General features: G+C 36.9%; 1 protein-coding gene across 1 annotated transcript; it reads right to left on the bottom strand.

Annotated features, from left to right (window-relative positions):
* Nucleotides 1-80: 80 nt before the first annotated feature.
* LOC122300251 (serine/threonine-protein kinase EDR1-like) lies at nucleotides 81-27,709 on the bottom strand. Its single transcript, XM_043110761.1, has 15 exons — nucleotides 27,234-27,709; nucleotides 19,130-19,252; nucleotides 13,723-13,869; nucleotides 13,236-13,533; nucleotides 12,903-13,125; nucleotides 12,603-12,812; nucleotides 12,398-12,513; nucleotides 4,421-4,803; nucleotides 3,933-3,973; nucleotides 3,629-3,696; nucleotides 2,668-2,769; nucleotides 2,429-2,507; nucleotides 2,254-2,352; nucleotides 488-596; nucleotides 81-192 (listed from the first exon to the last, which is right to left on the bottom strand). The coding sequence occupies exons 5-14, from the start codon at nucleotides 12,930-12,932 to the stop codon at nucleotides 525-527; spliced, it is 1,200 nt and encodes a 399-aa protein (XP_042966695.1). The 5' UTR covers nucleotides 12,933-13,125; nucleotides 13,236-13,533; nucleotides 13,723-13,869; nucleotides 19,130-19,252; nucleotides 27,234-27,709; the 3' UTR covers nucleotides 81-192; nucleotides 488-524.

Below are 27,709 nucleotides of genomic sequence, written 5' to 3'. Positions count from 1 at the left end.
AACCCCCCCAGTAAATAAAGCTCATTCTCACGCTAGCCATATATGAACATAAAACCTTATGGAATAGAAATGTTGCATACCTCAACCAATGCCCTTGTAATGCCTATCTAGATTGGAAGTCATGTGGAGACCCCAACAAAAATTAGAGAACGACACTGTAGTTTTCTCGATCCCTCTGTAATGTCAGGTCTCCTGCTAGATATTATTTTGAGTTAACTCAAAATCTCTAGGCATTAGCATGTGTGTGAATCACATTTTTTCAATGTGGGACCTCAATTATAAAAACACAAGGGCAAGATAACCCCATGTAAGACAGTCATCTATAAAGCAGTAAACAATCAATGCACACATAATGGAGTCGCACATTTTCTAGAGGATAGCAAATCCTCACACAGGAGTTTATATTTCAACAACTGGACGAGTATGGAAAAATTTAAAATCCACAGGAGTTTAAATTTCAAATTTGCTTTTCAGGAGAGTTGAGTACCTTTTCCAGTTGCAGAGATCACAAGTATTCCAGCAAATCATTCTTCTCCTACCCAACAAACTTTTGCATTTTGCAGGGCAGCGCTTTTCCCCTTGATTTCACAAAGTTCCTTTAATAAAATATTGGATATTGAGCAAATATTTCAGCCGCAATGACTAGCAAAGGTGCTTCAGAAAAAAGTAAAGAAATGGAATAAAAGGCCAATGTAGCATCCAGGATTAGAAGAGGATTTTTATTTTTTTAAATTTTTATGTAAACAGAGACAGAACTTAAAACATTACAGCTTAACATTTCATTTTATCAATCAACATGATATGAAACTCCAATCAACAAATTATAGTTCTTCAACCAAAAGACACTCTGATTAATATTCTAAGTAATCGATTTTTTAAGAGTTTATATTATATGAAACTCCAATCAACAAATTTTTTCCCCAGGCCAGAACATGGTATTGCAGAAAAGAAGCCAATAGTCAAGGCATTAAATTTCATAGTCGGTCCTTAATATGCATGTTATTGGCACGCCTGTTTGGGAAGATTTCTCGCCATATTCGCTACTCATTCAAAATATGATAATATGGCAATTTAACTGATATATCAGTAGGGTTAATATTGTGAAAATTCCAATTCCACTAGCCTAAAATCTCTCTCAATGACTATTTTCCAAAAAGTCTTCCTTAACTCTTCTTTGTACTGAACATGGCTTTGCCTATTCTTTAATTAATATACTTTGTTTACTTATAACCTAAGAAAGTCTTCCATAACTCTTTCAAGCACCTCACAGCTCATAAAACCCATGACAATATAGATAATCTGGGACCAAAACAAATGAGAATGGAGTGCAACAAAATAGCACTAGCCTAATGAGTGATATTTCACCATAAAATTCTCCTACAAAACTATAAATTGCCACATCCCGACAACTTGAGTGGTAGCCAAAAACCATTTGCTCCGATGAGTTCATAGCTACTGCCTTCTGCAAGGCATTAGTAGTTCATCTACTGCCAATCACACTATTTCCAAAATCGACTGCAATGGAGCAGGAAATAAAAAGCTCTACTGTGATATTGTGATAAGTATAAACAATGCCCAAATTCCAATCATAGCTACTGCCTTTTTCAGGAAACAAGATTTGTTTTCAGGTCTGCTGAGGAAAGAAAGTAATGTAAATAGAGTGTCTCTTGACGGCATTACTATGCAAACCCATGCCATGCTATGTACAGGTAAAAAAATTAGAACACTTTTACATTTCCAGCAAGTAGATCATGGTTCACTAAGGTCAAAATAGAGCCATTCACTCTGACCACAAGCTCCCTGATCCAAAATCAACAGGCTTAGATTTAGATATTGATAGCTAACCTCTAGATAGTTCAAGCTCAAGCAAGTTATACTGAGTGAACAAAGAACATAGTATGAAGCCTGTTTACATTTAGCACTCAGTTCCCACAAATACCAGAGACCTTTTGTCAGTTGGCCACGGGGAGTCCGAAGTTAATATGTCCTGTGTTTAGATGATACTTAATATCACATTACATTAGCAACAATGGCTGGGTCAAAGTTGGCAGTAAAAAAATGTATGACATAAAGAAATGAACATACAGTATAGGCAATAAAGTAGCAACTACATACAATGCAATGAAGCTAGATTCAGCTTAGGAAAATAAATGCGGGAAACAACCAATAAATCCAGTCATAATTAGCTCAAAAATCCTCAGTGATATGCGAAACTCATAAAGAAACTCAATTGCTACTAATCAATATGCTAACCTTCACATTCCAGTTCTTATCAACCAAAAGATTTGGTGCCTTCAAATCCCGGTGAACAATTGTAGGTCTGCTGGTATGCAAGCAATTCATGCCGCTTGCCTGCAAGATGACAAGAGCTTTAAAAATGTGGATGGATTCAATTTCGGTTTAAAGAGAACACGGTAAATGATGTTACCATATCAAGGGCCATTTTTATTCTGCGCTTCTCATCAATTTGAGAATGAGGACGATGAATAATGCGATATAAGCTTCCCCTGATATATAAAATTTAGGTAACACAATTTATGACGTGAGGGTCGGACATATAAAGAATACAAGCATTTACAAATTGATCAACACAAGTAAATTTGATGCGACTCACTATATGAATTAACTTACAAAAAATAAACTCACTATATGGCACAGAATTTATACCTTGGAAGAAACTCAGTAATTATAGAGAGGTTTGGAGGACGAGTTACAGCACCCATGAAAAGAACAACATTTGGATGCCGTAATGTACGCATTATCCGTACCAAATATCACATGAGAGATTAAAAAAAATCCAGGTCAATGGTTTTGGATTGGTTAGTTATTTTTCCGATAAAAAAATGATTTTGAATTGGTTAGAAAGTAAAACCCATAAATCCAAAGCACGGATGCTATCTTTTAACTTCTGTAAGCATGTCAAGAGGGATGATCACATACCATTTTTTGCAAGCCAAAAAAAGAGCTGAAAAATAATTATGTAAACAAAACGAGCGTAAATAGGAAGACCATCTAATTTTAGTATGCCATTCCATTCTATCACCAAAAAGTCCCCTCTTTAAAATTTTTGTTCTGTAGTCTTGCAAAATTTGTGATGTGGGGATGTTTTCTTTTTTTGTTTTCTTTTTATAAATAATGCAAAGTTTTATTGAAGGCACAAGAACACAACCCAAGTACTAAGGAAGTATACAAAAGGATACACACAATTCGATATTAAGAATTGAAAATAATTTGATCAATGAATACTGAATTGGTAGTGCTATCAAATCCTGCTCCTAGATGACACTGCTGTTACAACTACCTCAGACACCAGACATTAACAACTTAATACAACCTCCACTACCAATAATGTTTATTTTCCAGTGTTTTTATTTGTTTAATTTTTTTGGTTGGTGATTTGGATATTCTCTTTTTTCTGGATGTGATCTGCACAACATTATTTTACCATCTCAGGCAATTGACTATTTACACGCCCAGTAACATTTCTTCTCCCTATTTGGCAGGGTATGTTCCAGATATGAAGTGCCTAAATGCAAGGCTCTGATTTTACTTTCTTTTATACTTTTTCTCCTTCAATCAAAAGAGTAGTGACACATGGGTATTTAGAGAAATAGTTCTTGGCTTTACTTCACTCTTGAACTTAGCCAAAGCAGCACCTGAGAAGTCCTGATCTAAGAACTTCTTCACAGCAACCTCCTGTAGTTCAAAATATTCCAGACCAAAATTATATTATCAGTTCTCCATTGCAGTTTTCAAAAAGCTTCGATGCTAAAGGGTTAAACATTAAAGAACTAATAATAATTTAAGACATCGGGAGTAGAAGACAAAAGGAAAACAACATATAATTCTTCCAATTTAAACCAAAAGAGAAATAGGAACTGTTGCAATGCTTAGCAACAGCATGTTCAAAAGAAAGGATAAGCAGAACTCACTGTGCCATTCAAATCAGCACGATAAACCTCTCCAGATGAACCTGTACACACGATAAACATGTATAAAAAAAATACACAACAATCTACAAAACATAAGGCTATTGCTATGCAAGGATCCATATAAACAAGCCCCTACACCCAATAGTTACTTTATAAATTTTGTAATAATAGAATAGAGTTATTGTAGGAAGATGCACCTTTCAACTCATCACAGGGATTTGTTTTAAAGAAAATTATTAATCTACTACATAATTAATACACAATTATTACTTAATCAAAAAGTTAATACACAATTATTGCATTGCCAATGGTCTTTAGACCAAATGACATTTCCTACAGCAAAATAATGGATGGAGGGTGCGGTTTGGTTTATGAGTGTGTGTGTGTGTTGTATTTGTAAACCAAAAAATGGAGTTAAAATCAACCTATATGCACTACCAAAATCACCAAATATAATAAAGACATTGAACAAGCCATATGCATATTACCTAGTCCAATCCTTTCACCAATATCCAGGTCTTCCCAATGAATTTCATATTCCCCTACATCCACATCATAAAATATTTGATCAACCCTACTTGTGTAGGAATCAACAGATGAGCTAGGACTTTCTGGATCCTTCAATTTTAAATCAGTCCCCATAAATCTATCATGCGTACACTTTCTACGATCAAGGAAACCAATTTCTTTCTCTTCATGCTTTTTAACCTCATCCACCCTGTCACTACGAGATTCCTCCTCATTCTTGCGGTGTTCTTCCTTCAAATCAGCATTCAGGCCCTCAACCAAAGGCGACCTATTAAACTGACTCGTGGTAGCTTCCAACATTGAACCAGAGACATTGACAGAACCTGCTGTGACACCATTTATGCTGCACACAGAGAAAAGACGTAGATAAGATCAATCTGAAATTTTTGAAGTTATTTGATAATTATTTCTAAATGAGGGAACTACTTCTAACAACTCACTTTTATAGTAGTTTAGAAAAGAGCAGAGAGAGGAGGTTAAGATCGATGAAATTCAGTATCGAACTTGCCACTGATGATTAAGAAAGGAACATAACCTAGTGACCATAAAAAAGAGTGAGTAAAGAGATCAATTGCTGGATATTCATCCCAAGCAAATCTCTCTGTAGACAAAATTTTCAAAGTTCACGATTTGTTACTCAATTGGCTTTATGCTTAAGACAACAAATTATTAATGGATAGAGAAGTGATATCTGTAATGACCCTCACACACACACTGATCATATACTTCTTCAGTTTCAATAGGAATATCCACAACCACCTATGAATATAGATGGATAAATAAAGGCTGAATATATTTCTTGAGAGAGAGAGAGAGACCTTCTCCAAGCTGTGAATGTTTAGCTAGTTGCAAAGCTCCTTCAAGCGACTTCTCAAGGTTTTGCAGTTCTTGACAACGCTCAATGGTCCAATGTCTTCTCCAAGCCAATGCCTTTCAAAGCAAGTACATAACGTGTTATGTCAATGTTAGCAAGCATAAGGTATGGTGCTACTAATTAGTTGTACCGTTGTGTGAGAAAATATTTTCCAGCTATAAGGAACTTACACTAAGTTTGAACTGTGCTCCTTACTTTCGCGACAATCTTAATTGCCTCCTACTTGTGAATCCCCAGGACATGGACACTAGATAACGTTAAAAGTAGTTACTCGAGAATGGTTCAGGTATGGAGTCTAAAGATATGTTTAAAAACTTTTCAGAAAGAGGCTACCCAAAATAGATTCATCTCCCCGGTGTTGACATAGATCCCTTTATATAGATATAGTAATATCTATATATATATATATATTGCCTAGTTGTCATATTGACTAACAAAAAACCACCCAACAGGCCAAAAAACATAGGACCCCCCCTTATGGGTCAGGGGAATTGTTACACCGAGTCTGTCAATATGACTCAGTAAATGACGGATGATCCTTAAAGAAAGCCTGAAGCATCCTATCAGTTTGAATCTGATGCTCCCTAAGAGCCCGCGTCTCTGATCTCATTTCATCCAGCTGACTCTTATACTTTTCAGCATCTTCCTTATGTTGTTCAACATCTTTCTTGTGTCTTTCAATCTCAGACAGATAGCATTGCATTTTAAGTTGATCACGTTATCTACTTGACTCGGGGATGACCATCTCCCCGAGTCCTCGCGCATATCCAGGTCGATGGCCAAGGACCTCCTTAAAGACAGTCGTTGCTGCCTCATCATTACGTTACTCTGGTTCTAGGCCATCCAACCTACCTTGCATCTCCTTCTGCACATTGACAAAACAACTATTATTAACAATCTAGGCATGTGCTATGTATGCATTTATTATTATCAGAAAGAAACATAGATCACAGGGACTGTAAGTGTACTACTCACGTAAGTATCTTCTGTAGCATCTGTCACAAACTTATTCTTCTTCTTCTTCAACCAGCGAGTCTCCTTATAGAAGTCAACCAAATTTCCATTCTCAGCGTGCTACATGTGTGAGCAATAAGTATAAGAATATATATGCGGCGTAACTGCCTTACTTTTTCCTCTCGGAAGCACCTGCATCTGTGGAGGTCTTTTTCCTTGTCTTAGTACAAGTTAGTACGAGGCTGTCTCTATCAAGTTTACATCATGGGAGAAACTTTAGAAGAATTATGTCAGAGGTTGTCATTGTCAGAGCAAGAAAAAGAGGAGATCATACTGGATGAAGGGCTGCTCGAAGAATCTAAGCAAAGGGGTGAACATTGTTTATTAGTCTCATTATTAACAAAAAACCATAAAAACCGTGAGGCATTCAAGCAAACTCTGAAGAAGATTTGGCATCCTGTAAAAAAGATATGGGTGAAGGATTTGGGGTCCAAAATTCTTCTGGTGGAGTTTGAAGATCAGCAGGAAAAGGCTAGGGTGCAACGTGAGGGTCCTTGGTCCTTTGATAGAAATATGATTCTGATGCAGAATTACACAGGAGAAGTACAAGCAACAAGAGTTCAGATAACAACAGCTGCCTTTTGGATTAGATTATATGATGTTCCTTTGGGTGCTATGAATGAAAAGGTGGTTAGTAAGATTGGTAACAGCATTGGAGTGGTGGAGGAGATTGACGTTGAAAAGGATGAAGTTGCATGGGGTGAGTTTATCAGAATCAGAATACGCTTGGATGTTACAAAACCTTTGCTGCGAGGTAAATGTTTAAACTTGGGCAATCATGGTAGCTGTTGGGTTTGTTTTACATATGAGAGATTGCCTACTTTTTGTTATGCATGTGGCCGCTTAGGTCATAGTCATAAGGACTGCAGCATCTGGAAGAATGATCAAAGAGCATGCAAGGAAGACAACCTTCCTTTTGGTCAATGGATGCGAGTGTCTGCTTTCTCTGGAAATGCTTACAACCACCATGAGCACCGCGAGCAGCAGCCTGTACAGCAGCCGGTGCAGCAGCCTGTGCTTTTGGTCAATGGAAATGCTTACACCATCGTGAGCACCTTGAGCAGCAGCCTGAGCAGGGCAGAGGTCCTGCTATAACGGTTCCAGGGATGCAATCAAAGCAGGTAGCACCAATTCAGGAAGATGGTGGAGCAGTTTCAGAACCGACTGTTACATGCAATAATGGTGAAGGATTAAATCGAGGAGGGGAATTTCCAGTGAAGGAACCAAATAAGGAAACTGAAAAGGTGGTAAATGCTGAAGTAATGGCGCCTTGTGGGAGTAATGTCAAACAAGCTGACCATCCATCCAGAGAAATGGAGATCACTCAATGGGCCCTTTCAAGTGAGGATGGGGTTAACATAGTCAAACCTTTAAGAGAGGGTACAACAGATTTAAAGATGGATTCTGAAACCCAACAGAAAAGGGAAGGATTAGCCTATGAAAATGAATCTTTAGCTAAGGAAGAAGTTACCAAGGCAAAGGTAGCAGGGGGAAAGTGGCTGAGGCAAAGAAGAATAACTGAGACAGGAGCACATAATCAGTTAGTTAAAACTTCCATGAAGAGAAAGGGAAGTAGAATGGAGGACAATGGATCGGACTCCTTACCTGTAACAAAACTGATAAAGGTTATGGAGGCTAAGAAGATTTCAACTCGAAGATCGGTGGAGGTTGTGATTCAGCCCAGCCGGGAGCCATGAAAATTTTAAGTTGGAATGCACGGGACTTGGGAACCCACGTGGCATTAGAGCCCTTCATGATTTAGTCAAGAAGGAAGGTCCCGACATAATATTTTTACAAGAAACAAAAGTAAACAGTAGAATAATGGATAGAGTGAAGTATCAGGTGGGGTTTCAAAATTGTCTAACAGTAGATTGTGAGGGAAGAAGTGGAGGTCTTTGTTTGTTATGGAGATAGGAAATTGAGCTGACCATTAAAAGTTTCTCTAAGCATCATATTGATGCTGAAGTGAAGGATAGTGATAATGGGGGTTGCTGGCAATTAACAGGTTTGTATGGACATCCATAAACTAGTAGGAGGGAAGAAACTTGGGACTTAATGAGAACTTCAAGTAGAGGTGATCATGGGAGCTGGCTGGTGATGGGAGATTTTAATGAAATAACTAGTCGAGTTGAAAAAAATGGTGGGAAGGATAGATCTGAATTGCAAATGGAGAGATTCAGAAGAATGATAGGTGATTGTGCCTTACTAGATCTGGGTTATGAAGGAATCAAGTTTACATGGTGGAATAGCAAAGAAGGGGTTAATGCTATTCATGAAAGACTAGATAGAGCCCTAGCAAACAATGCATGGTGTAGAGCTTTTCCTTATGCAAAGGTGTTTCATACTTTTGCTGCTTATTCAGATCATAACCCTATTGTGCTACAAACTGAGGGTTGTGTGCAAAAGTTTAAGGGCCAAAAGCATTTCAGGTTTGAAGCAGTTTGGACAGAAAGTGAAGAATGTGGAAAGGTGATTGAGAAGGCTTGGCAAGTTCATTTTGGTAATGGACCTATTGGAGAGGTGGTGAACAAGATTTCGAGGTGCAGTGACAGTTTGCTAAGATGGAATAAAGCTAGTTTTGGAACAGTCTAAAAGAGATTAAAGATGGCTAGGGTGCAACTAGAGAAGATTCAAGCTGAGAATTTAAGAAATCCAAATAAAGCAGTAGTACAGCAAGCAAGAGAGGAAGTACAAATATGGCTTGAGAGGGAGGAAATACTTTGGAGGTAGAGATCAAAAGCACTATGGTTAAAAGGGGGAGATCAAAATACTAAGTATTTCCACAGTAAAGCAAGTCAAAGGAAAAAGAAGAATACCATCACAAGACTAAAGGATGAACATGGAGAATGGCAAGAAAATGAGCAAAGGGATGAGTTGATAATGAAGTATTTTGAAGAGATGTTTACATCAAGTGGTTTGTCAACCAGCAACAATTTCTTATCTTCTCTACAAGGCAGGGTAACAGCAGCAATGAATAAAGATCTCACAAAGGCCTTTTCTGAAGATGAAGTACAGACTGCACTACAACAAATGGATCCTACCAAAGCTCTTGGACCCGATGTTATGGCTCCCATTTTCTATCAAAAATACTAGCATATTGTAGGAAAGTCTGTGACAAAAGCTGTGTTGCATGCTCTTAATGAGGATCAATTTCCTGCTGAGTTAAATCATACCTTTATTGTTGTTATCCCTAAAACTAAAAAGCCTGAGTTAGTATCCCAGTATCGTCCCATAAGCCTATGTAATGTCATTTATAAATTGATCTCCAAGGTCATGTCTAATAGGCTGAAACTAGTCCTTCCTCATGTTATATCCAACTCTCAAAGTGCATTTGTACCTGGTTGAGTCATTTCTGATAATATTCTTATAGCATATGAAATGATTGATTATTTAAGAAGAAAAAGAGGTGGTAAAGAGGGATACATGTCCATCAAGTTAGATATAAGCAAGGCTTATGATAGGCTTGAATGGCATTATTTGGAGGCTGTAATGAAACCTATGGGATTTGCTCATAGATGGATCCATTTAGTCATGCTTTGTGTCAAAACAGTCTCTTTTTCCATTCTCATTAATGGTGAACCAGTTGGCCCTATTTATCCTTCTTGTGGGATTAGACAGGGAGATCCACTATCTCCCTATCTTTTCTTATTGGGAACTGAGGGTCCAATATCTCTTTTGACTGAAGCAAGCTCTAGAAACCAGATTTTAGGCATTCGAGTGTGCAGAGGGGCTCCTATGGTGAATCAGTTGCTATTTGCAGATGATAGCATTCTATTTTGCAAGGCCACACTTCAAGAGAACATGGAGTTACAAAGAATTCTCGAAATTTATGAGAATGCATCAGGTCAAAGAATCAATAGAGGAAAGACTGCAATGGTTTTTAGTAACAATGTCCACTTAGAAGTTCAGCAACAAGTCCTATCTTTGCGGGGAGTTCAAGCATACCAGAATTATGACAAATATCTAGGCCTACCATCAATGGTAGGAAAAGATAAGAGAAGGGCTTTTTCTGACATTAAGCACAAAGTTTGGTCTAAGTTACAGCAATGGAAGGAAAAGCTCTTATCTCAAGGGGGAAAAGAAGTTTTAATAAAGGCAGTGGCTCTAGCTATTCCAACATATGCTATGTCCTACTTTAAGTTGCCCAGCTCTCTGTCTTATGAAATATAACAAATGATGGCCAAGTTTTGGTTGGGACAAAGAGAAAGATACATTGGGTGAATTGGAAGAGGTTGTGTGAGACTAAAGGTGATGGGGGAATGGGATTTAGAGATTTAAGGATCTTCAATGAGGCTTTACTTGCAAAACAAGAATGGAGAATTATGCATAATGAGGAAAGCCTACTTCACAAAATTTTCAAGGCTAGATACTTCCCAAACTTGAATTTTCAAAATGCAAATCTTGGTCACAATCCATCCTTTGTGTGGAGGGGTATATGGTCAGTGAAAGAAAAACTTCTACAAGGTTGCAGGTGGAGGGTTGGGAATGGAAGAATGATAAGGCTATAGGATGACTATTGGGTGCCTGGATTCAAAAGTTTACAACAGACAATAGCTGGATTAACAGAAGATGACCAAAGAGTAGAGGTTTTAATTGATCAAAATTCAGGGTGGTGGGATGTAAGCAAAGTCAGAAGGTTGTTGGCTCCTGAACCTGCTGATGCAATTCTGAAAATTATTCCTAGTTCAGAAAACCATGAGGATAAGTTAATATGGGACATGGAGAGGAATGGTTGCTTTAGTGTTAAGAGTGCCTACAAATTTTTCAAAAGCTTGGCCACAGCACCAACAGAGGGAGAAAGCTCTAGGAGTAGAGCAGATAAAAAGCTATGAAAGGCTATTTGGAGGATGAAAGTGCCCCAGAAGGTTAAGATTTTTGCATGGAGAGCTTGCATTGAAGCCCTTCCAACCAGATGCAACTTGAAAAGGAGAAAGATTGTTGAAGATGTCACCTGTCAATTGTGTTCTGCAGGTAGTGAAAACACTGCACATACTCTTAAACAATGTCAGATGCTTACTGAAATCTGGGATCAACAGTTTCCTCAAGTCATGAATGCAGGACCACGTGAGGATTTTAGAGAGATGGTAGTTCGAGTACAAGGTAATCACAGTCAAGAAGAGCTGGAGCGATTATTTATGATAGCTTGGGCATGCTCGTATAGAAGATATCAGTGGGTGTTTGAGGAAAAACAATTGGAATCAGCAGAGGTAGTCAACCATGCTCTTTGCTTGCTTAAGGCTTATAAGGCAACTAAAGGCACTAATTATAATGGCCTTAAGAGAGTGACCAAGTGGCAATTGCCTCCACAAGGGACTACAAAGCTTAATGTGGATGGAGCAATGTTTCATGCTGATGGCAGTGCAGGGGTTGGTCTTATTCTCAGAGATTGGGAAGGAAAGGTGATACTGGCTGTAAGTAAAAAGGTGGCAGCAGTGATGGAGCCTTTAGAGATCAAACTAATAGCTATACTCAGAGGATTACAATTCTGTATCCCTCTTGGTTTGCAAGCTCTAACCATTGATATAGATTCGTTGATTTTAGCTCAAGAGCTATCAAAACCTGAGCTAGCCAATGCTATGTTTGGAAATGTAGTGACATATATAAAGCAGCTGCAGACTAGAATACCAATTTGCTCAATTGTGCATGTCAATAGGGAGGCAAATGAATCAGCACATAGATTAGCAAGGTTTGCACAATTTGTAACTGATACAAGTGTTTGGTGGGAGTCTGTTCCCCCTATTATTGAGCAAGTCCTATGGACTGATTTAGCATTGTAATATTGTTTTGATTATGAATGAAAGTGACTTTCCTATCAAAAATAATAATAATAAGGATATTTTTTCGGTCGGAAAAGTTTATTGTGGTTGACATGTGTATTTTAAGCTCAACATCATTGAAATTAACCACTACCCAACAATAAGGTAATAATATCACAAAAACATATGGAAAATAATTTCACGACATAGAGGACAGTATTTATTAGGGCTTATGAATGCAGAATTTGGATAAGTCTATTGAAATGAAAAGAAATTGGGAGGCATCCTCATACCTTTTGCTCAAGTATTCGGATGAATGATTTGCGTCCTGATGTGTGATTAATTGTCTGCTTCTTTCGGTTCTCCCAGTTTTGAGATGAAATTTTCTGCCATGCACGCCTAATCTTAGCTATAATAAACAACCGAATTTGCCACGACAATATTTAGACATATTAAATGGAAGGATTTATGGTTTCATTTGAGAAAGAGCATATATACCTTAAAGGCATCGCTGCCCCACCTGCCACACAACTTGACCCATACAAGGGGGTCCCCCAAGCTTGTCCCATTAGCTAACGCTTCTTCATGGCTTCCAAATGATTGATAAATCTTGTGCAAGTCATGATGGAAGGAGTTGAAGCACTTACGAAGTGCCTTTGTCACCGTCAATCGGTGGTTTTCGCGTTCCCAGTCAAACACGAAGTCAGACTACAATTATGTGCGAATTAGTATTTTGACAATGGTTATACTACATAAACCACTTCCAACTTGACGAAATTAACTAACCCAATAACTTACCCGAATATGGTCAATGAGCTCCTCTGTCATGACTTAACAATCCATGATACTCGTGTCGTGAACATAGAAGCGTGTTCACAATACGGGGCAGTCTCACCATCGTTTATCTTTAAAAGTACTTTCCCGTGCTTCCTCGCTTTCTCAAACTCGATGCATCGAGCGGGCCCACGAGTTCATTTTCTCTGTTGTTGCGTTACTACGGGCTCCGTGGGGGTGTCCGCAACTGTATTTCAAAATTCACTAGATTAGTATGTGTAATTATAAAGTATCTTTACACTTACAAACACACATAAATAGGTCAACGTATTCAATATGTATTGGAAAAACACACACCAGTTTGTGGTATACTAGAGTCTTCCAATCTTGTGTGTTCTATAATAAGTGATTGTTCCCGCACTGGTGAGGGTTCTCGAATAGGCGGCTGGTGTGGGAATTGGGTTGGTGGATAGTGGGGGACTTGGGGGCTATGTGGAGTCATCCGAGGAGGACTGATTACACTCCTCAGGGCTGTGATATAAGGAGATTTTCGCTCCCCATGGTCGGTTGTGGCGAGCCGAGTACGGTACATGGCGCCTTGCACGAATACCCTGGAGTCTCCCTCCGCCCCTAGAACTAGGTCCCGCTTGGTCACCTGCGTGTGTATGAGTTAATAGCATTCTAATAAACGTCAAGTCCATTCCACAAAATAATCTCAAAGTCACAGACAGGATTTGAAAAAAGATCAGTTATCTATCATTTTCAATTACTTCTGGGTAGACTAACCATTACATTATGAGCATAATATAGACAAAGGAATAACTTATCGATCTAAATTATATACCTTGATAATTAATAGTACTCTTCATGCCTCCAGCTTGAAGATGGGATTGCATGATAAATAGTTCGAGCTAGGAGAAAGCAAACCCTACCCAAACCTATCTGTGCAGCGAAGCCTTAATGCAATGCAGTATTGTTTTGCCTTTGTCACCTGAGCAAGAATAATATCATACACATCAGAAGTCAAAAAAGTTTAGAGGAAATAAATATTTGAAAACATAAATGTTATCTTGTGCATATTACTTCAGTCCATTTATCAAAAAATTATACTTAATGGTTTTAATAAATAAATCAAAAAAGGTATTTCATACAATCTCATATTGAATTGTCTATTAATAAATAAATCAAAAAAGGTATTTCATACAATCTCATATTGAACTGTCTATGTACTGGTACCAATTTCAAAGAGGTAATCTGCTGTACCAACCTTAATTAGACGAAGTTTCGGGCTTGTAATTATAAATCTAACACGAACTCTTCGTCTGTTGGTAGGTCCTCTTTATCCGAATATTCCCTCTCACTATACGCATATCCAGAGCTAGAAGTAATCATGTCATCATTAATAAAGCCGGATGAATCTATGCATTGACCATCCACATCCATGACTTCTCATGCATCAATATGGCTAGGTGGTATATCAAGCCTATCCAGTGGAGTTGACACTGGATCTGCATTATCACACTACACTGGTTCATAATAATATAATGACTTATTTTCTTGATTAGCCTCATTAGTACTTGATTTGCCATCATTAATATCTTCCAAAATCCTCGACACAGACGGAATGTTGTATACATTCCTATTTGTATAGTTCTGCACAACACCCCAATTCCATTTCACCCTTAAATCTCGTATGTAGAAACATTGATAAGCCTGACTCGCCAATACGAATGGTTCATCCTTATACCAAGTCCTGTTCATGTTGACACTAATCATATGGTCATCCACCTACACCTCTCATTTTCGATCACCAACGTCAAACCAATCACATTCAAATAGGTAGACCCGACGCCACTCCATGTAGCATAACTCTACGATATTATTAATAACACCGTAAAAGTCTCTGTTATTTGTGGCCTCATCCCCAGTTACCAACACCCCAGAATTTTGTGTACGTCGGCGAAGTACATGCTACTTCGTATGAAACCTTTTTCCATTCATTATGCAAGCATCATATAATGCAACCCAACGGTCAGGCCCGCAAGCTAACGCATACAGATCAGCGGACACATCAAGTAGATTCTTGGTACAATGTTCCTGGATCTATACCAAAATTGTTGAAAGTTCATAACGTATATTTTCATCATTCCAAAACATATCAAGAAAATCCATAATATGTCAATGTAGATAAGGATGGAGAAGAATTTACACAGTGCTTGAACCAAGTTGGAAAGTCAGTTTGATGCGTGCAATCAATATAATTTGGGTGTTGCACCTTACATTTCTTGTTGTGTTCCCTACATTTAGAGCACGAAATCGCCAAGCAAAATATTTGACGTTATGGGCATTGCATATATAAAAACTTGTTAAGTTTGAATGGAAGTAGATTTTTAAGTAAACTCATTGATGCTTACTGTATATAGGGTCCAATCTCCAGACAATTGTTGAGCACATACCAAATGGCTGCCTTAAAGAGTTTATCTTCTAATTGCACATTAGAAGCTGAACCTAAGGGACGAATTTTCTGGTTGAAAATTCTAAATCCATCTATAGTTTCCTCTTCGTTAGCATCAATGTTGTGGTCCGCTCAATTGAACTTCGTCTCAACATTTTGGAGGTATATGGAGGAAAATGTCAAGCATTCAGTGTGAATGTAGGCCTCGGCTATTGAAATTTTTGGTCGGGCTTTATTCTTAATATACCGCTTGAATTTGTCGATATATCTCTCAAATGGGTACATCCACCTATATTGTACTGGACCCCAAGTATGGCCTCACGAGGTAAATGGACAGCTAGGTGGACAACGACATCAAAAAAAGATGGAGGGAATATCATCTCCAGTTTGCATAGAATGGTGACAATATCAGTTTGGAGCTGGGATAGGCAATTCACATCCAATGTTCGAGCACATAACTCTTTGAAGAAAGTGCTAAGTTCAATCAAAGCCAAGGCAATGTCACTTCTTAAAAACCCCCTAGCAGCAATTGGGAGTAGTCTTTGAAGGAAAACATGACAGTCGTGGCTTTTTAACCTCAGTGATTTTGCAATCTTGTAGAGAAACACAGTTCGAGATATTGGAAGAGAACCCATCTGGAAATTTGATATCGAATAGCCACTCACAAAATTTATTCCTTTCATCTCTGTGTAATATGTACAGTGCATGTGGCATTGTTACATGATCACCTTCACGCCTCAAATGTAATTCTTTTATATAGTCCAATATCTCTAGGTCACGCCTTGAATTGATATTATCCTTATTTTTTCCTGGACTGTTCATTAAAGTGAGTAAGATATTTTCAGCAATATTCTTCTCAATATGCATAACATCTAAATTATGCCGAAGTTGAAGTGTTGACCAATAAGGTAATTGGAAGAATATGCTACACTGTATCTAGTTCAACTCTTCAGTCAGCAATAAGTTTTCTCTTCCTACGAGATTTGTCGAACTGAACATCCCCAATCATTTGTAATTGAGTTAGAATATCGTACCCTCCTATAACCCTTGGTGGCATGTGATGATCTTCTTTACCGTTGAACAACCCTCTCCTCCTCCATATGTGATCTGGCGGTAAGAAACGTCGGTGTCCCATATAACAATGTTTTCGGCCATATTTCAACCAATTGGAGTCTGTGTCGGCATTACAAGATAGACAAGCTAATTTTCCCTTTATTGACCAGCCAGAGATATTCCCGTAGGCAAGAAAGTCATTGATTGTCCACAACAATGCAACATGCAACATAAACGTCTCCTTAGTTGAGGCATCATATGTAGATACCCCATATTCCCACAATTCAAGCAGTTCATCGAGCAACGACTGCAAGTAAACATCGATCTCATTCCCTGGTGACTTTGGGCTAGGAATAATCAAAGAAGTCATAAAGAATTGGTCTTTCATGCATGATCACGGCGGCAAGTTATATTGGACAAGGATCACTGGCCAAATGCTATGAGGCTTAGCCAAGTTGTTGAAGGAAGTGAAGCCGTCACATGCCAAACAGAGCCTAACATTGCGTGGATCCACAGCAAACCAACTATGATGTTCATCAAATTTTTTCCAACACTCAGAGTCAGCCGGATGTCTCATACTGGTATCTTCTATGGCCCATTGCTCTTTATGCCATCTCATATCACCTACTATCTTTGTAGACATAAAGAGACGCTGCAATCTCAGTTTCAATGGAAAAGAGATGTGTGTATTTGGCATCCACCTTGAAGCCTTACATACAAGGCATTCATTAAAAGCGGCATTTTTCTTCCAGAATAAGATGCAGTCATTGGGGCACGCATGGATTTTGTGGTACTTGAAACCCAACCCGAGCTCAAAAGACTTTGACTCCTCATATGATTGTGGCAAGAGTGCATCAGGAAAGAAAAATTGCAACAGATCAAGGAGCATGTCAAATGGCATAATTGACCATCCACCAATTGATTTGATGTGTAATAACTTGACAATGAATTACAAGTTTGTAAATTTTGTACACCTGTCGAAAAGAGGACGTCGAGCATCCTCCAGTAGCTTGTCAAAAGTAGTTGCTGGTGAATCTTCAGGCATTGGTGGCCTATTTGGCACAGCAGTGTTGTCTTGGGGCACATCAACAAAGGTGCCTGCCCGGATGTCATCCAACATATGCTGCATGTCATCGATGTAATCATCTTCTGGCATAACCTCATCACCAATATCATCGTCACTGACGTACAATGTTGTCTCCTCTTCTCCATGAAATATCCACTGGGTGTAATTTGAATTGATCCATTTAATAAACAAATGGGTTTTAACCTCAAACATAGGCAGCCACAGATTGTTAAGGCATGTACGACATGGACACCGAATGCGATCCCGTCCACTTGCATGATTTCGCACTTGTGTGAGGAAATTTTTAACCTATTCGGCATATGCAGATGATAAAAGTCTATCGGGCTTGTTCATCCAACTTTTGTCCATCTAAAAAAATAATTATGGTGGGAAAGAGAGTTAGATAAACAACTATCGTCAACGTAGGTAGTTGATGAATTCACATTTGAAATTAGCATGGGTAAAATGTAGAATAATAATATATGGTCGATGGAATGAATGGTTGGGCAAAATGAAGGCTGAATATATTTCATTTCATGTGATTAAATTCATGGTCTCAACATGCCAGTTGTTGCTATAAAGTGTATAATTCATCCTTATAGGACTAGCAAGTGTATGCGTTTTGAGTTCAGGTCATACGAGAAAGGTGGGCATCTTACAAAATTATTTTAGGTTTGAGTCTACTATGAGTTAATGGACTAAGTGATGTTGCACAGTTGTACGTTAGACATCGAGTATAGGAGAAGCCTCAAACCGGATGGTACTCAAATCTTGATTGAGTGTATAAATGAATCAGTAACAATTGGACACGTAAACTAACCATATGCCATTAGTTGAGACCTGAGAATAAATGTTTAACTTGAAGAATACAAGCATTTTCGGGGCTAACTAACGATCTCAAGTTTCTAGTCATGTATGGTTCAAGGATAACTGGTTGTCTAAATATAAATGTAATAGATGAAGATCATCAGGCAATTGGACAGTTAAAAATCTAAATAGGTCTTGTTTATGACATTATGTGAATGTTTATGGTGGAAAAATGGTATCGGATAAGTTGTCATCTTCATTAAGGAGATAAAATCTCGGGAATGATGCTATCCATTTATTAAAAATGGATAAAAACCCCTATTTGCTGGTCTATACTAAGCAATGGCCAAGACTATCATGTCTACACATTGTAATTACTAATAGTTAATAAATTAAAGCATTAACAAATGACAAAGCCAGATTGGGCCATGAATTTTAATAATTCATCACATGTCAATACTGGAAAAATAATGTTAGAATGTGATAGTATTAACTATCTGAAGCAACTACATGTCCACCACACACACACACACCAATGTGTGTGTGTGTGTGTGTGTGTGTGTGTGTGTGTGTGTGTATTGTCATACATATAGTTGGAAACTTTTATAAACTATCAAAAGTAATGAGTAGTCATGTGAAACTATCAAAGTGAAAAAAAAGCTAGAACAATTAATTCATACGTTGAAATAAAGTCGTTGTAGCTAGAGAAAGCATACAAAAAAAGATCAGACAACGTAGATATCCAAAAAGAGGTCTAAACTTGAAGCAAGGTTCTATTTATTGGACAAAACCATAAAACATCCATCTAAGTTACAGATTTATTGAAACAAATTAAAAACAAGGATTTGCAGCATAGTATGCATTCGTTACCTTCAATACCCAATAGAGTAAGTTTCAGCTCACCCCTGGCTGAAATGGCTCACCAACAATTCTCCCAGGCTCAGTCAACGCCTTTTAAATCAAAAGCACTCGACGTCCATCCTACACTCTGCACTAGAAAATCCAAGTAATTTTCAGTTTAAACTCAAAACCAAAATATAACACAAACAAAATTGCCAGGAAAAAAATAATGGAAAAAATTATAGGAGTAATGGTTTTAATCACAATCCGAACTATATAAACCAACTAGGGGAAATCAACTACAAAGCACTTTCCTTACCTCATCTTCACTTAGGGAAAATCAAATACAAAACACAGCCTCAACCCATTTAACTTCTCTCCATACTTCAGCAGTAAGGCAAAACTTTAAAACTCCTCATTCCAAGCATGGTAACAGAATCCATGAACATGACTAATAGCATGTTTGCTATCTAGTAAAAGCCATTGAGTTTTATACATTCCAAATATATGAAGAATGTGGGTTAGGAATATACAAATGATTGGAATTTACTTAGAAATGGAAGGGAACAAGTTTTTGTCATTGTAATCTGGAATTTTCTACAAAAACCACAGTTTTATAGTTTTTTAGTAATTTGTTGGATAATAATTAAATGAGGAGCTAAAGATTAGAATATGGCTAGTTTTTGTCCCTTGATTTAATAGTTTTTCATACTGACAAATAACTTTGGTTGAGCAAAAAATGGATGAAATGGACTGTTGAAGCCCAAAAATAGAGTGCATACCAGAATTTGCTGCACCACCATGAATAGCTAACAGCTTTAGTACATTCATTCTCTTAAACATCCCTCATTTAACCACAATCTCAACTATATAAACCAATCACACTCAAGTTGAAGAAAACTTGAGAAGAAACATCATTTTTTGTGTGAAAACATAACTTCCTTTGCAATAGGAGATCTCAGCAAACTAGAAAATACAAGGGGGTCCATTACAAAAGACCAAGTCCACCAGCAAGTCAATAAAACAGGAAAACAACAACATGTACAACAGAAAATACATGACTGAAAAAAGGTGCCAGCTGCAAATTAATGAAGAACAAATGAAGGCATGCAAGGGACAAATGAAGAAAATGTCAATAATAAATTCTTCTTCTTTTTTCTATTAATATTTTTCAACTTCTTAATTTCGTTTCTATATAACTTTGAATCAGTTGTACTTTTTCCAATCACAAGAACACGAACTTGTGAAGAATACAAACATTATTTGACTCTTTCTACCAATTTTTCTTATTGATCTCCTGATCAACTAGTTGAACCATTTTGTTTATATCATTTATGTGAAGATTTATACTTACCATCACTTAATGATTTTATAAAAATAATTTGATGTGGCTATACCCACATGATATCAACACCTATACAATAAATGCAGATATAAAGGGTGCATTTTGTGCAAAAGACTTCATTTCTGACTCAAAAGGAGAAATTAGCCTAAACAAAAAAAGTACCGATTTATATAAAAAAACCATGCAGAGATAAAGGGGGAGTGATAGTGCAAATGATGCACAAAGCGATACCTGTGTCGTGCAAAAAACTGGAAATTCATTGAAGAAATTGAACTTGAACCAATATATACAAAACTTTCATAAAGTAGAACAATATATAATTAGGCCCAATAATTAATTAGATAGTCCTTCTACGTAGCAATAAACCCAATGGTGGAATATATATATATATATATATATATATAATGTGTTATGGCTTATAATCGGTAGATAATAAATTGAGGGATATATACATACATATATATATGTATGTATGTGATCTACATGATATACATGCAGTACGCAGAAATGGTTTGTGAGAGCATGGAGAGTCCGGAGTCGTTCCTAAAGATCAGAGAAATCACAAAGTCAAATTAAGGCATAATTTGTGGTATGGGAATCGATATAAAGTCTTCTTTATATTTCTTGGCAATGTGATAGGGCAAATGATGTGCGAACGTACACTTATGATCATCAGTAACTTAATTAATTAATTATTATAAAAAAAAAAGAATATATTGATATCTTTTTTAAGCCACAAATTTGAAATCAAGAATAAACGAGAAGGGATAATCAAGGCACCCCATGAATAAACTAGGGAGGGCAAGTAAAGAATAGACAAGTATTTGAATATTAAATAGTTAGAGCAGCTCATAGATAAACACATCATTCAAGTCGGTTCTATTTTATGTAAACTCAGTAATATATAGATTCTTGTCTGTAATTTAGTTACACAAAGGAATTTACAGCAGTTTGAACTCGTTCAAGAAATTTTGCAAGATAGGAGCTTTGTGGTCAAATTAACAGAAAAGATTACTGATTTTTAAGCAATAGAGAAGTGATCCTAAAAATGATTTGTGCAGTAAGATTTAAACCCAAAATCTACTTCCCAATCACCACACCAAAAACTATTACCAGTTAAGATGCCTGAAACCCTCCCATAAACACAGTATTAAAATAAAATTGTCTTGAGGACTCTGTCCTTTCAAAGTCTCTAAAGAAATCAAGAAATTCTCAAACAACATTTCTTCTAGACTTTTATCTCCAGAATTCTTTAGAGGCTAGAGACTTTGAAAAGTCACATCCAGATAAGCCCATCATGGTTATTAGATCATAATAAATCACGGATCAATTTAAAATTCATTAAAAAAATTCATTAAAAAACGAGAGATTTTACAACATTTTTTCATTCAATGAGTAGCTGCTGTTACACATTTAAAAATTGTATCAAACGTTATTTATATTTAAAAAAAAAAAGGTATGAAGAATATATGGCCTGATATAATTTTGATTTATCTCATTCTAATAAAAGGAAAAGGATAACTATAATTTAACTGATAGTTTAATTTCTTAGATTGTATCAGTGTAGATGGTTTCTTGGCAATATTGAAAATTGGCATATAGACGTTAGATTAGACATAGAGACATGATGTTTATTAAATGCGAGCTGGGAATGGACAAAGTTCAACCTCGACTTGGTACTACATACAATATTCTGGACCTCCCTAGCAGCCAATATGGCACCAGTTTTCATAAATGAATCAGATAAACATGTGGCTAATCTTACGATTAAAAAGGTTGTAAAAATGAGAACACAAGTACCATCCATGCAGAACATGTTTTATGTTTTTTGAGTTTATTTTAGTTTATATTTTAGAAAAATCTGTAGCAATAATGATATAAATATATATATATATATATATATATCATTATCTCATTCTATATGATAATGACATCACAGGTCATATTAATGGCCCTTATTTTTTAGTAAAAATTAATCTAACTAGGGGATAAAATGAGATAATGCTAAGATAGTGACTAAGTTCTAACTAACATTCTCCTCTAAACAAGGCTATAATTTTTGTGAAAACTACAATATTTAATACTCTGAATTATTGACAATATATCCAACCTACCCACCTTTGAAAAATAATAGTTGTTGGACAATTCCATGATTTGATTGGTAAAAATATTGACAATTTTTAAATGTGTAACAGCAACTACTCGTTCAAAAAAAAAAAGGTGAAATCTCTCATTGTTTAATGTATTTTTTATATGAATTTTAAATTGAATAATGATTAGATACAGTTTTTAAATGTGTAACAGCAGCTACTCATTTTTTGCTAATTGCATCCTATGTTCAACATCTTGGCTACTTTTAAGGTAAGCTATACTATATAGTGTGTACATACATATTATATAAATATATATATATATATATATATATATATGTCAAGATAGAACTTTAAACCCACCGTGTTCAAACCTTTGACATGTTTTTTATTTTATTTTTTTATGGAGTAATAATTGATGGGCTTCCCATGCATTAATTCTCCTAATTCAAGTACTTGTGCTGCATATCAAAGTATCATGACATAATATTGTTGTGAGGGAAAGCAACTCAAAGGAAAGAAATAATGGCGTTGATTGGCAAACTGATGCACCCCAGGAAACATTTCAAGTTCTTGATATTTTCCTGCGTGAATTACCTACTATTAGGTACCGTCCAGTGGATTGTTCATTTTATTCTCCTGATTTGGGAAGGAGCCAGTCACTAGGTGAGGGATTGGAGAGTTGTTGTGGTTTTCAGCAAAGCATTCTTCCAACTCAGATGGGGCTATCTCTGAATTTAGGCAGTTTTTATCAAGGCATGGTGTTTGATTTTGGGAAGGAGACAAACCTGAGAGGTAAGAATAATTCCGCTCATCTTTTGCTTGATATACTGCCACTTAAAATGGTGTTTAAGCCCTTTGAGAGAGGAGGGGAATGGAAAATTAGTAGAGGGTTGCAATTATCAGTAGATATGACGTTGTGAAATCACACGTGTTTGATGTTTTGCTCACTGCAAGCTATTTTTTGCACCTATGGGATACAGGAAGACCATGGGATGATGGAATTTTTTTTGGGATCAATAGAGAGATTTGTGAGTATTGTAATGATGGAGAAGAAGTTTATTGTGATAAAGGAATATCATTCACTTTTAATGATGTGGATGCGGATGGTATTTCACGTGTGCATTTGACTTTGTGTGGGATGACGTTTCTTGGTTTGATTCGTGATCATTTGAAGCGTAGGAAATTCAATGTTGGTGCTGTACAATTGCTTCTTTCACAGTTTATGTGGCAAGTATCTCTTTCGAATTTTGGTGACAAATTGGATGAGGGGGTGAATAGTGCCCCTCAACTGCTTGATATATTTCCACTTAAGGGTGTTTTTGCACCCTTTGATAGAGGACGAAAAAGAACTCTTGTGGATTGTATTTTTGGTGTGCTTTTCTTTGAAGAATCTGTGTGGCTTACCTCTGTGCTCTGACTGCTCAAGCAGTATGCACTTGCATTTATAGGGATGTGACCAAGTTAATTAGTGGGTACATGGCATCACTTTCGGCAATAACCCAACTTGAACTGTTCTATATTAGCTTCCAAATACTTCTTGCTTGTGAAATTTCACAAATGAGTGCAAACCTTTGTTCAAACTTGGTGATGTTGGTTTAGAGTGTTGAGAATTGTAAGGGAAAAGCTTTTCATGAAGAAGTTGGAAGTCCCTATTATGATGCACTTGAGAATTCGAAGTCACTTGAAGGGCTTGATGTTTCCTACAACATTATTTCCAATTTTTCAGAGATAGAGTTCCTTGTGTACCTTCCATTTCTATGAAGCTTATGGTTGGAAGGAAATCCATTATGTTGTGGCCGATGGTATAGAGCGCAAGTATTCAGCTATTTTATTCATCTAGATAAAGTGAAGTTAGATGACAAGCATATCAGCAACAAAGAGTACTTGAAACGGCAAACTATTATTGGTGGCAGGCAGTAGCGACCTGCCACCTTGGATTTTAGTCTCCTGCAAAAGATGTAGCTAAAGAAGGGGGGGGGGGGGGGGGGGGGGGGGGGGGGGGGGGGACATTAAGCCTAGAGGAGAAAGTGTCAAACTCAAGAAGGAAGACTCTCTTTCCAGCATGGAATCTGACTCAAGAAGCATCAATTTTGTCTTCATGCAAGGTGCTTTTAAGGCAACTATTTATGAAAAGCAAACTGGAAGGTCAATGGATTATCAACAATGTTTCACATTTGATCCTCCTTAGGGTGTGCTTTTTATTGGCAAGATTTTGAAACAATCAGAACGTTACAATAATGAAGAATTTCTTTGTTTTTAGTGGCATGTATATCTTGGGATGAAAAGAAAATCATTTGTTTTTTAGCCCAATGGATGAACATTTGATAGCATTTGGGTTGTAGAACTAGGGACTACATCAGATGGAGTAAGGAAAGGCATGGCAAATTTATTGAGTTTGCTGCTGTAGTGGAAAAATTCAATGAAAGTAGTCAATATTGAAGCTGCTAAAAAATTGCACCCTTACTCTAAACCTTAAGGACAAGGTTTTTTTTAAAAGGGGAGGAGATTATTATGGACTTGAAGTGAAGCGATGAAGTCAAGGATAAAGAAATAAACGTAGCATTTTCGGTCTTTAGTTACGCTATGCGTTTTGTTTAAGCTGTTCATTTTGTGGGACCTTTGCGTGTCATTTAGGTACTGTTATTTTTACAGTCATTTTTATCAGTCTTTATTTTTGTTATGGGTTATGATGTACTAGCTGGTGGGGGGTATATAGGAGAGTAGAGAGGAAAGTAGAGGGATATCTGAAATCTAGAAAATATTGTTGAAACAGTTTGTTATTTCATTTTTGGAGGAATTGGGGACCTCGAATACCCCAAGGCATAACCATTTTGATCATCTTTTTGTTCTTAATTCTTTTTATTGGCTATATTACTGCTCTTGTATCTGGGTCCATTACACAATGTTTAACTTATTGCCTACTTTGCTATTTTCAATTCAACTTAACTCCAAGTGTTTAGTTTAATTAATGAAAAAAAATTACATCTTCATCTGCCTATAATAACACTAATAGCAGACCTGATTTATTTGTATTTTGTCATGCTAAGTATCTACTATGACCAAATTGTATAGGCAAAACTAATAGTGGGTTTAGTTAAATATTAGCATATTTACTGAATAAATATAAGTATCCTTAAAAAGACTACCTTTTGAATAAATAAACATTAGCATGATGATCTTTGAAAAGAACACCTAGTTTCAAGCAACCAAGCATACGTTTTTTGAAATTAACAAGCATGATCATTTTTGCAAAGAACAAACATTTTCTTGGTTGCATATTTTTTATTTTTAAAGCCTGCATGGACAATGTTGGACGAGTAGGTCTCTTTTTCCCAAAAATATTCCCCTAAATCTAGCCCTAAAACTAAAAACAATTGCACAGATTCTATGAAAAAGCTTAAGCAGCATGTTTGCTTCGATCAGTGAAAGACCTAATATTTTTGAGGTTGAACATTCAACAATACCAACTACAAGATTCAAAATCAACCAATGAATCGACAATATGCACAGCATCAGCAGATCACAAAAAAAAAAAAAAAAAAAAAAAAAAAAAAAAAAAAAAACAAAACTGAGATTTGTGCATGTCATCTAACAATCCAAGTAACCCCTCAAATGGCGCTATGTTCATGCATGTTTGGAAAAAAATAATGAGTTCCAAACAGAGATTGTGAAAAATACCTCGCACACGCGGAGCAGTAGCCAATCAGTGGATTTTGGCCAACCGAGGGCTTAGAATGGACTGGCAAGCCATTTACACAGTAGGTTTGGGACTTCCGTGTTCTTTGTTTCTGACTTTCCCTTCAACAAGAAATTAGCCCGCTGTATATCACAACAGAGCGGTGATTTTGGCAGCAATCGCCGTGTGTACATATGAATTCAACAGAAGGGGGATTTAATTGCAGGTAGCCGAAGTATTGGTTTTGGAAGTGGAGAAGGGGGTACTGTGAATGCCTAATTGGTAAGGCGATCGATGAAGGCACAAATTTGGTTTTGGAAAGGAAACGACGACCAAGCTTCTATGGAGAAGGAAAATGTAGTGGAGGCCATAGATGGGGCTTTGGGACGTATTCGGAAATGGGGATTATCGCAGCATCTGCGTATGGATTCAACGAAAGGGATTTTAGTTGCAGGTTGCCAAAGGATTGCAGAAAAACACATGGAGAAGAGAAGGTATTGTGAATAAGTCGCGTGCTGGGAGGGAAAGAAAATGCAATTTTGGCGCTCGGATATTAATTTAGCTATAGTGGCAAAATTTTTCATCACTAAAAGCATCTCAATCACTGGGAAAAAGTAAGTGACCCTTCTCGCCACCTTTCAGGGTTAGTTTTGGCAACGATCCAAAATTCGCCATGACGACCTATATATTACGGCGATTTTTTTTTGCAACAGAACTAAAATCGCTAGGAAAAGACCAAATTCTTGTAGTGAATATTTCTACCCACCACAAATACTTACAGTTACAAACCTAAAAACACAATAGAACACAGTTGCAAGCTTACTGCCATACATATCTAGGGACGTATTACTGCTATACATCAAAAAGGAAAACTACATATTGACTTAATATTAGGAATCAAGATGCTAAAAAAATTTCAAAGTTAGTCTCAAAACATCAAAACTCAAAGAATCATCGAATAAATCTTAAAAAATGAATAGAAGAAGAAGGCTATGAATAGTGGCTTCAGGAATTACTTACGAAATTCGTTGTCTTCTTAGTAGTTTGGATCAAATTGATTGGATCAACTGCAAAAAGCTTTTGCTATTAGGATGAAACACAAGTTGCTGCAATGAAGGACTGGTGTTGCAACCCAGATCTTGGTAGAACTTAGACTTTCTCTCTCTTTTTCTTTTTCTTTTTCTTGCCTTTTTTTTCATGCAAAGAAAATCTTATCACTTGAGTGAGAAAGACAAGAGGACAAGAAAATGGAGAGGAAGAGAAGAGGAGTTTTGGGTAGAAGGAAAATGGAGAGGAAGAGAAGAGGAGTTTTGGGTAGAAGGAAAATGGAGAGGAAGAGAAGAGGAGTTTTGGGTAGAAGGAAAATGGAGAGGAAGAGAAGAGGATTTTCGGTAAAAATAAAATAGAGAAGAGTTTCAACAGAAAAAAATAGTTTGGGTAGAAAGAAAATGGAGAAGAAGAACACGGGAGAGAGGGTGTCCGGAACCAAAAAAAAA

This window comes from Carya illinoinensis, chromosome 2 (genome assembly GCF_018687715.1).
Source record: "Carya illinoinensis cultivar Pawnee chromosome 2, C.illinoinensisPawnee_v1, whole genome shotgun sequence".
NCBI classification, from domain to species: domain Eukaryota; kingdom Viridiplantae; phylum Streptophyta; class Magnoliopsida; order Fagales; family Juglandaceae; genus Carya; species Carya illinoinensis.
Note: the sequence above shows the minus strand (reverse complement) of the source record. Positions and strands in the feature narration are given on the sequence as shown.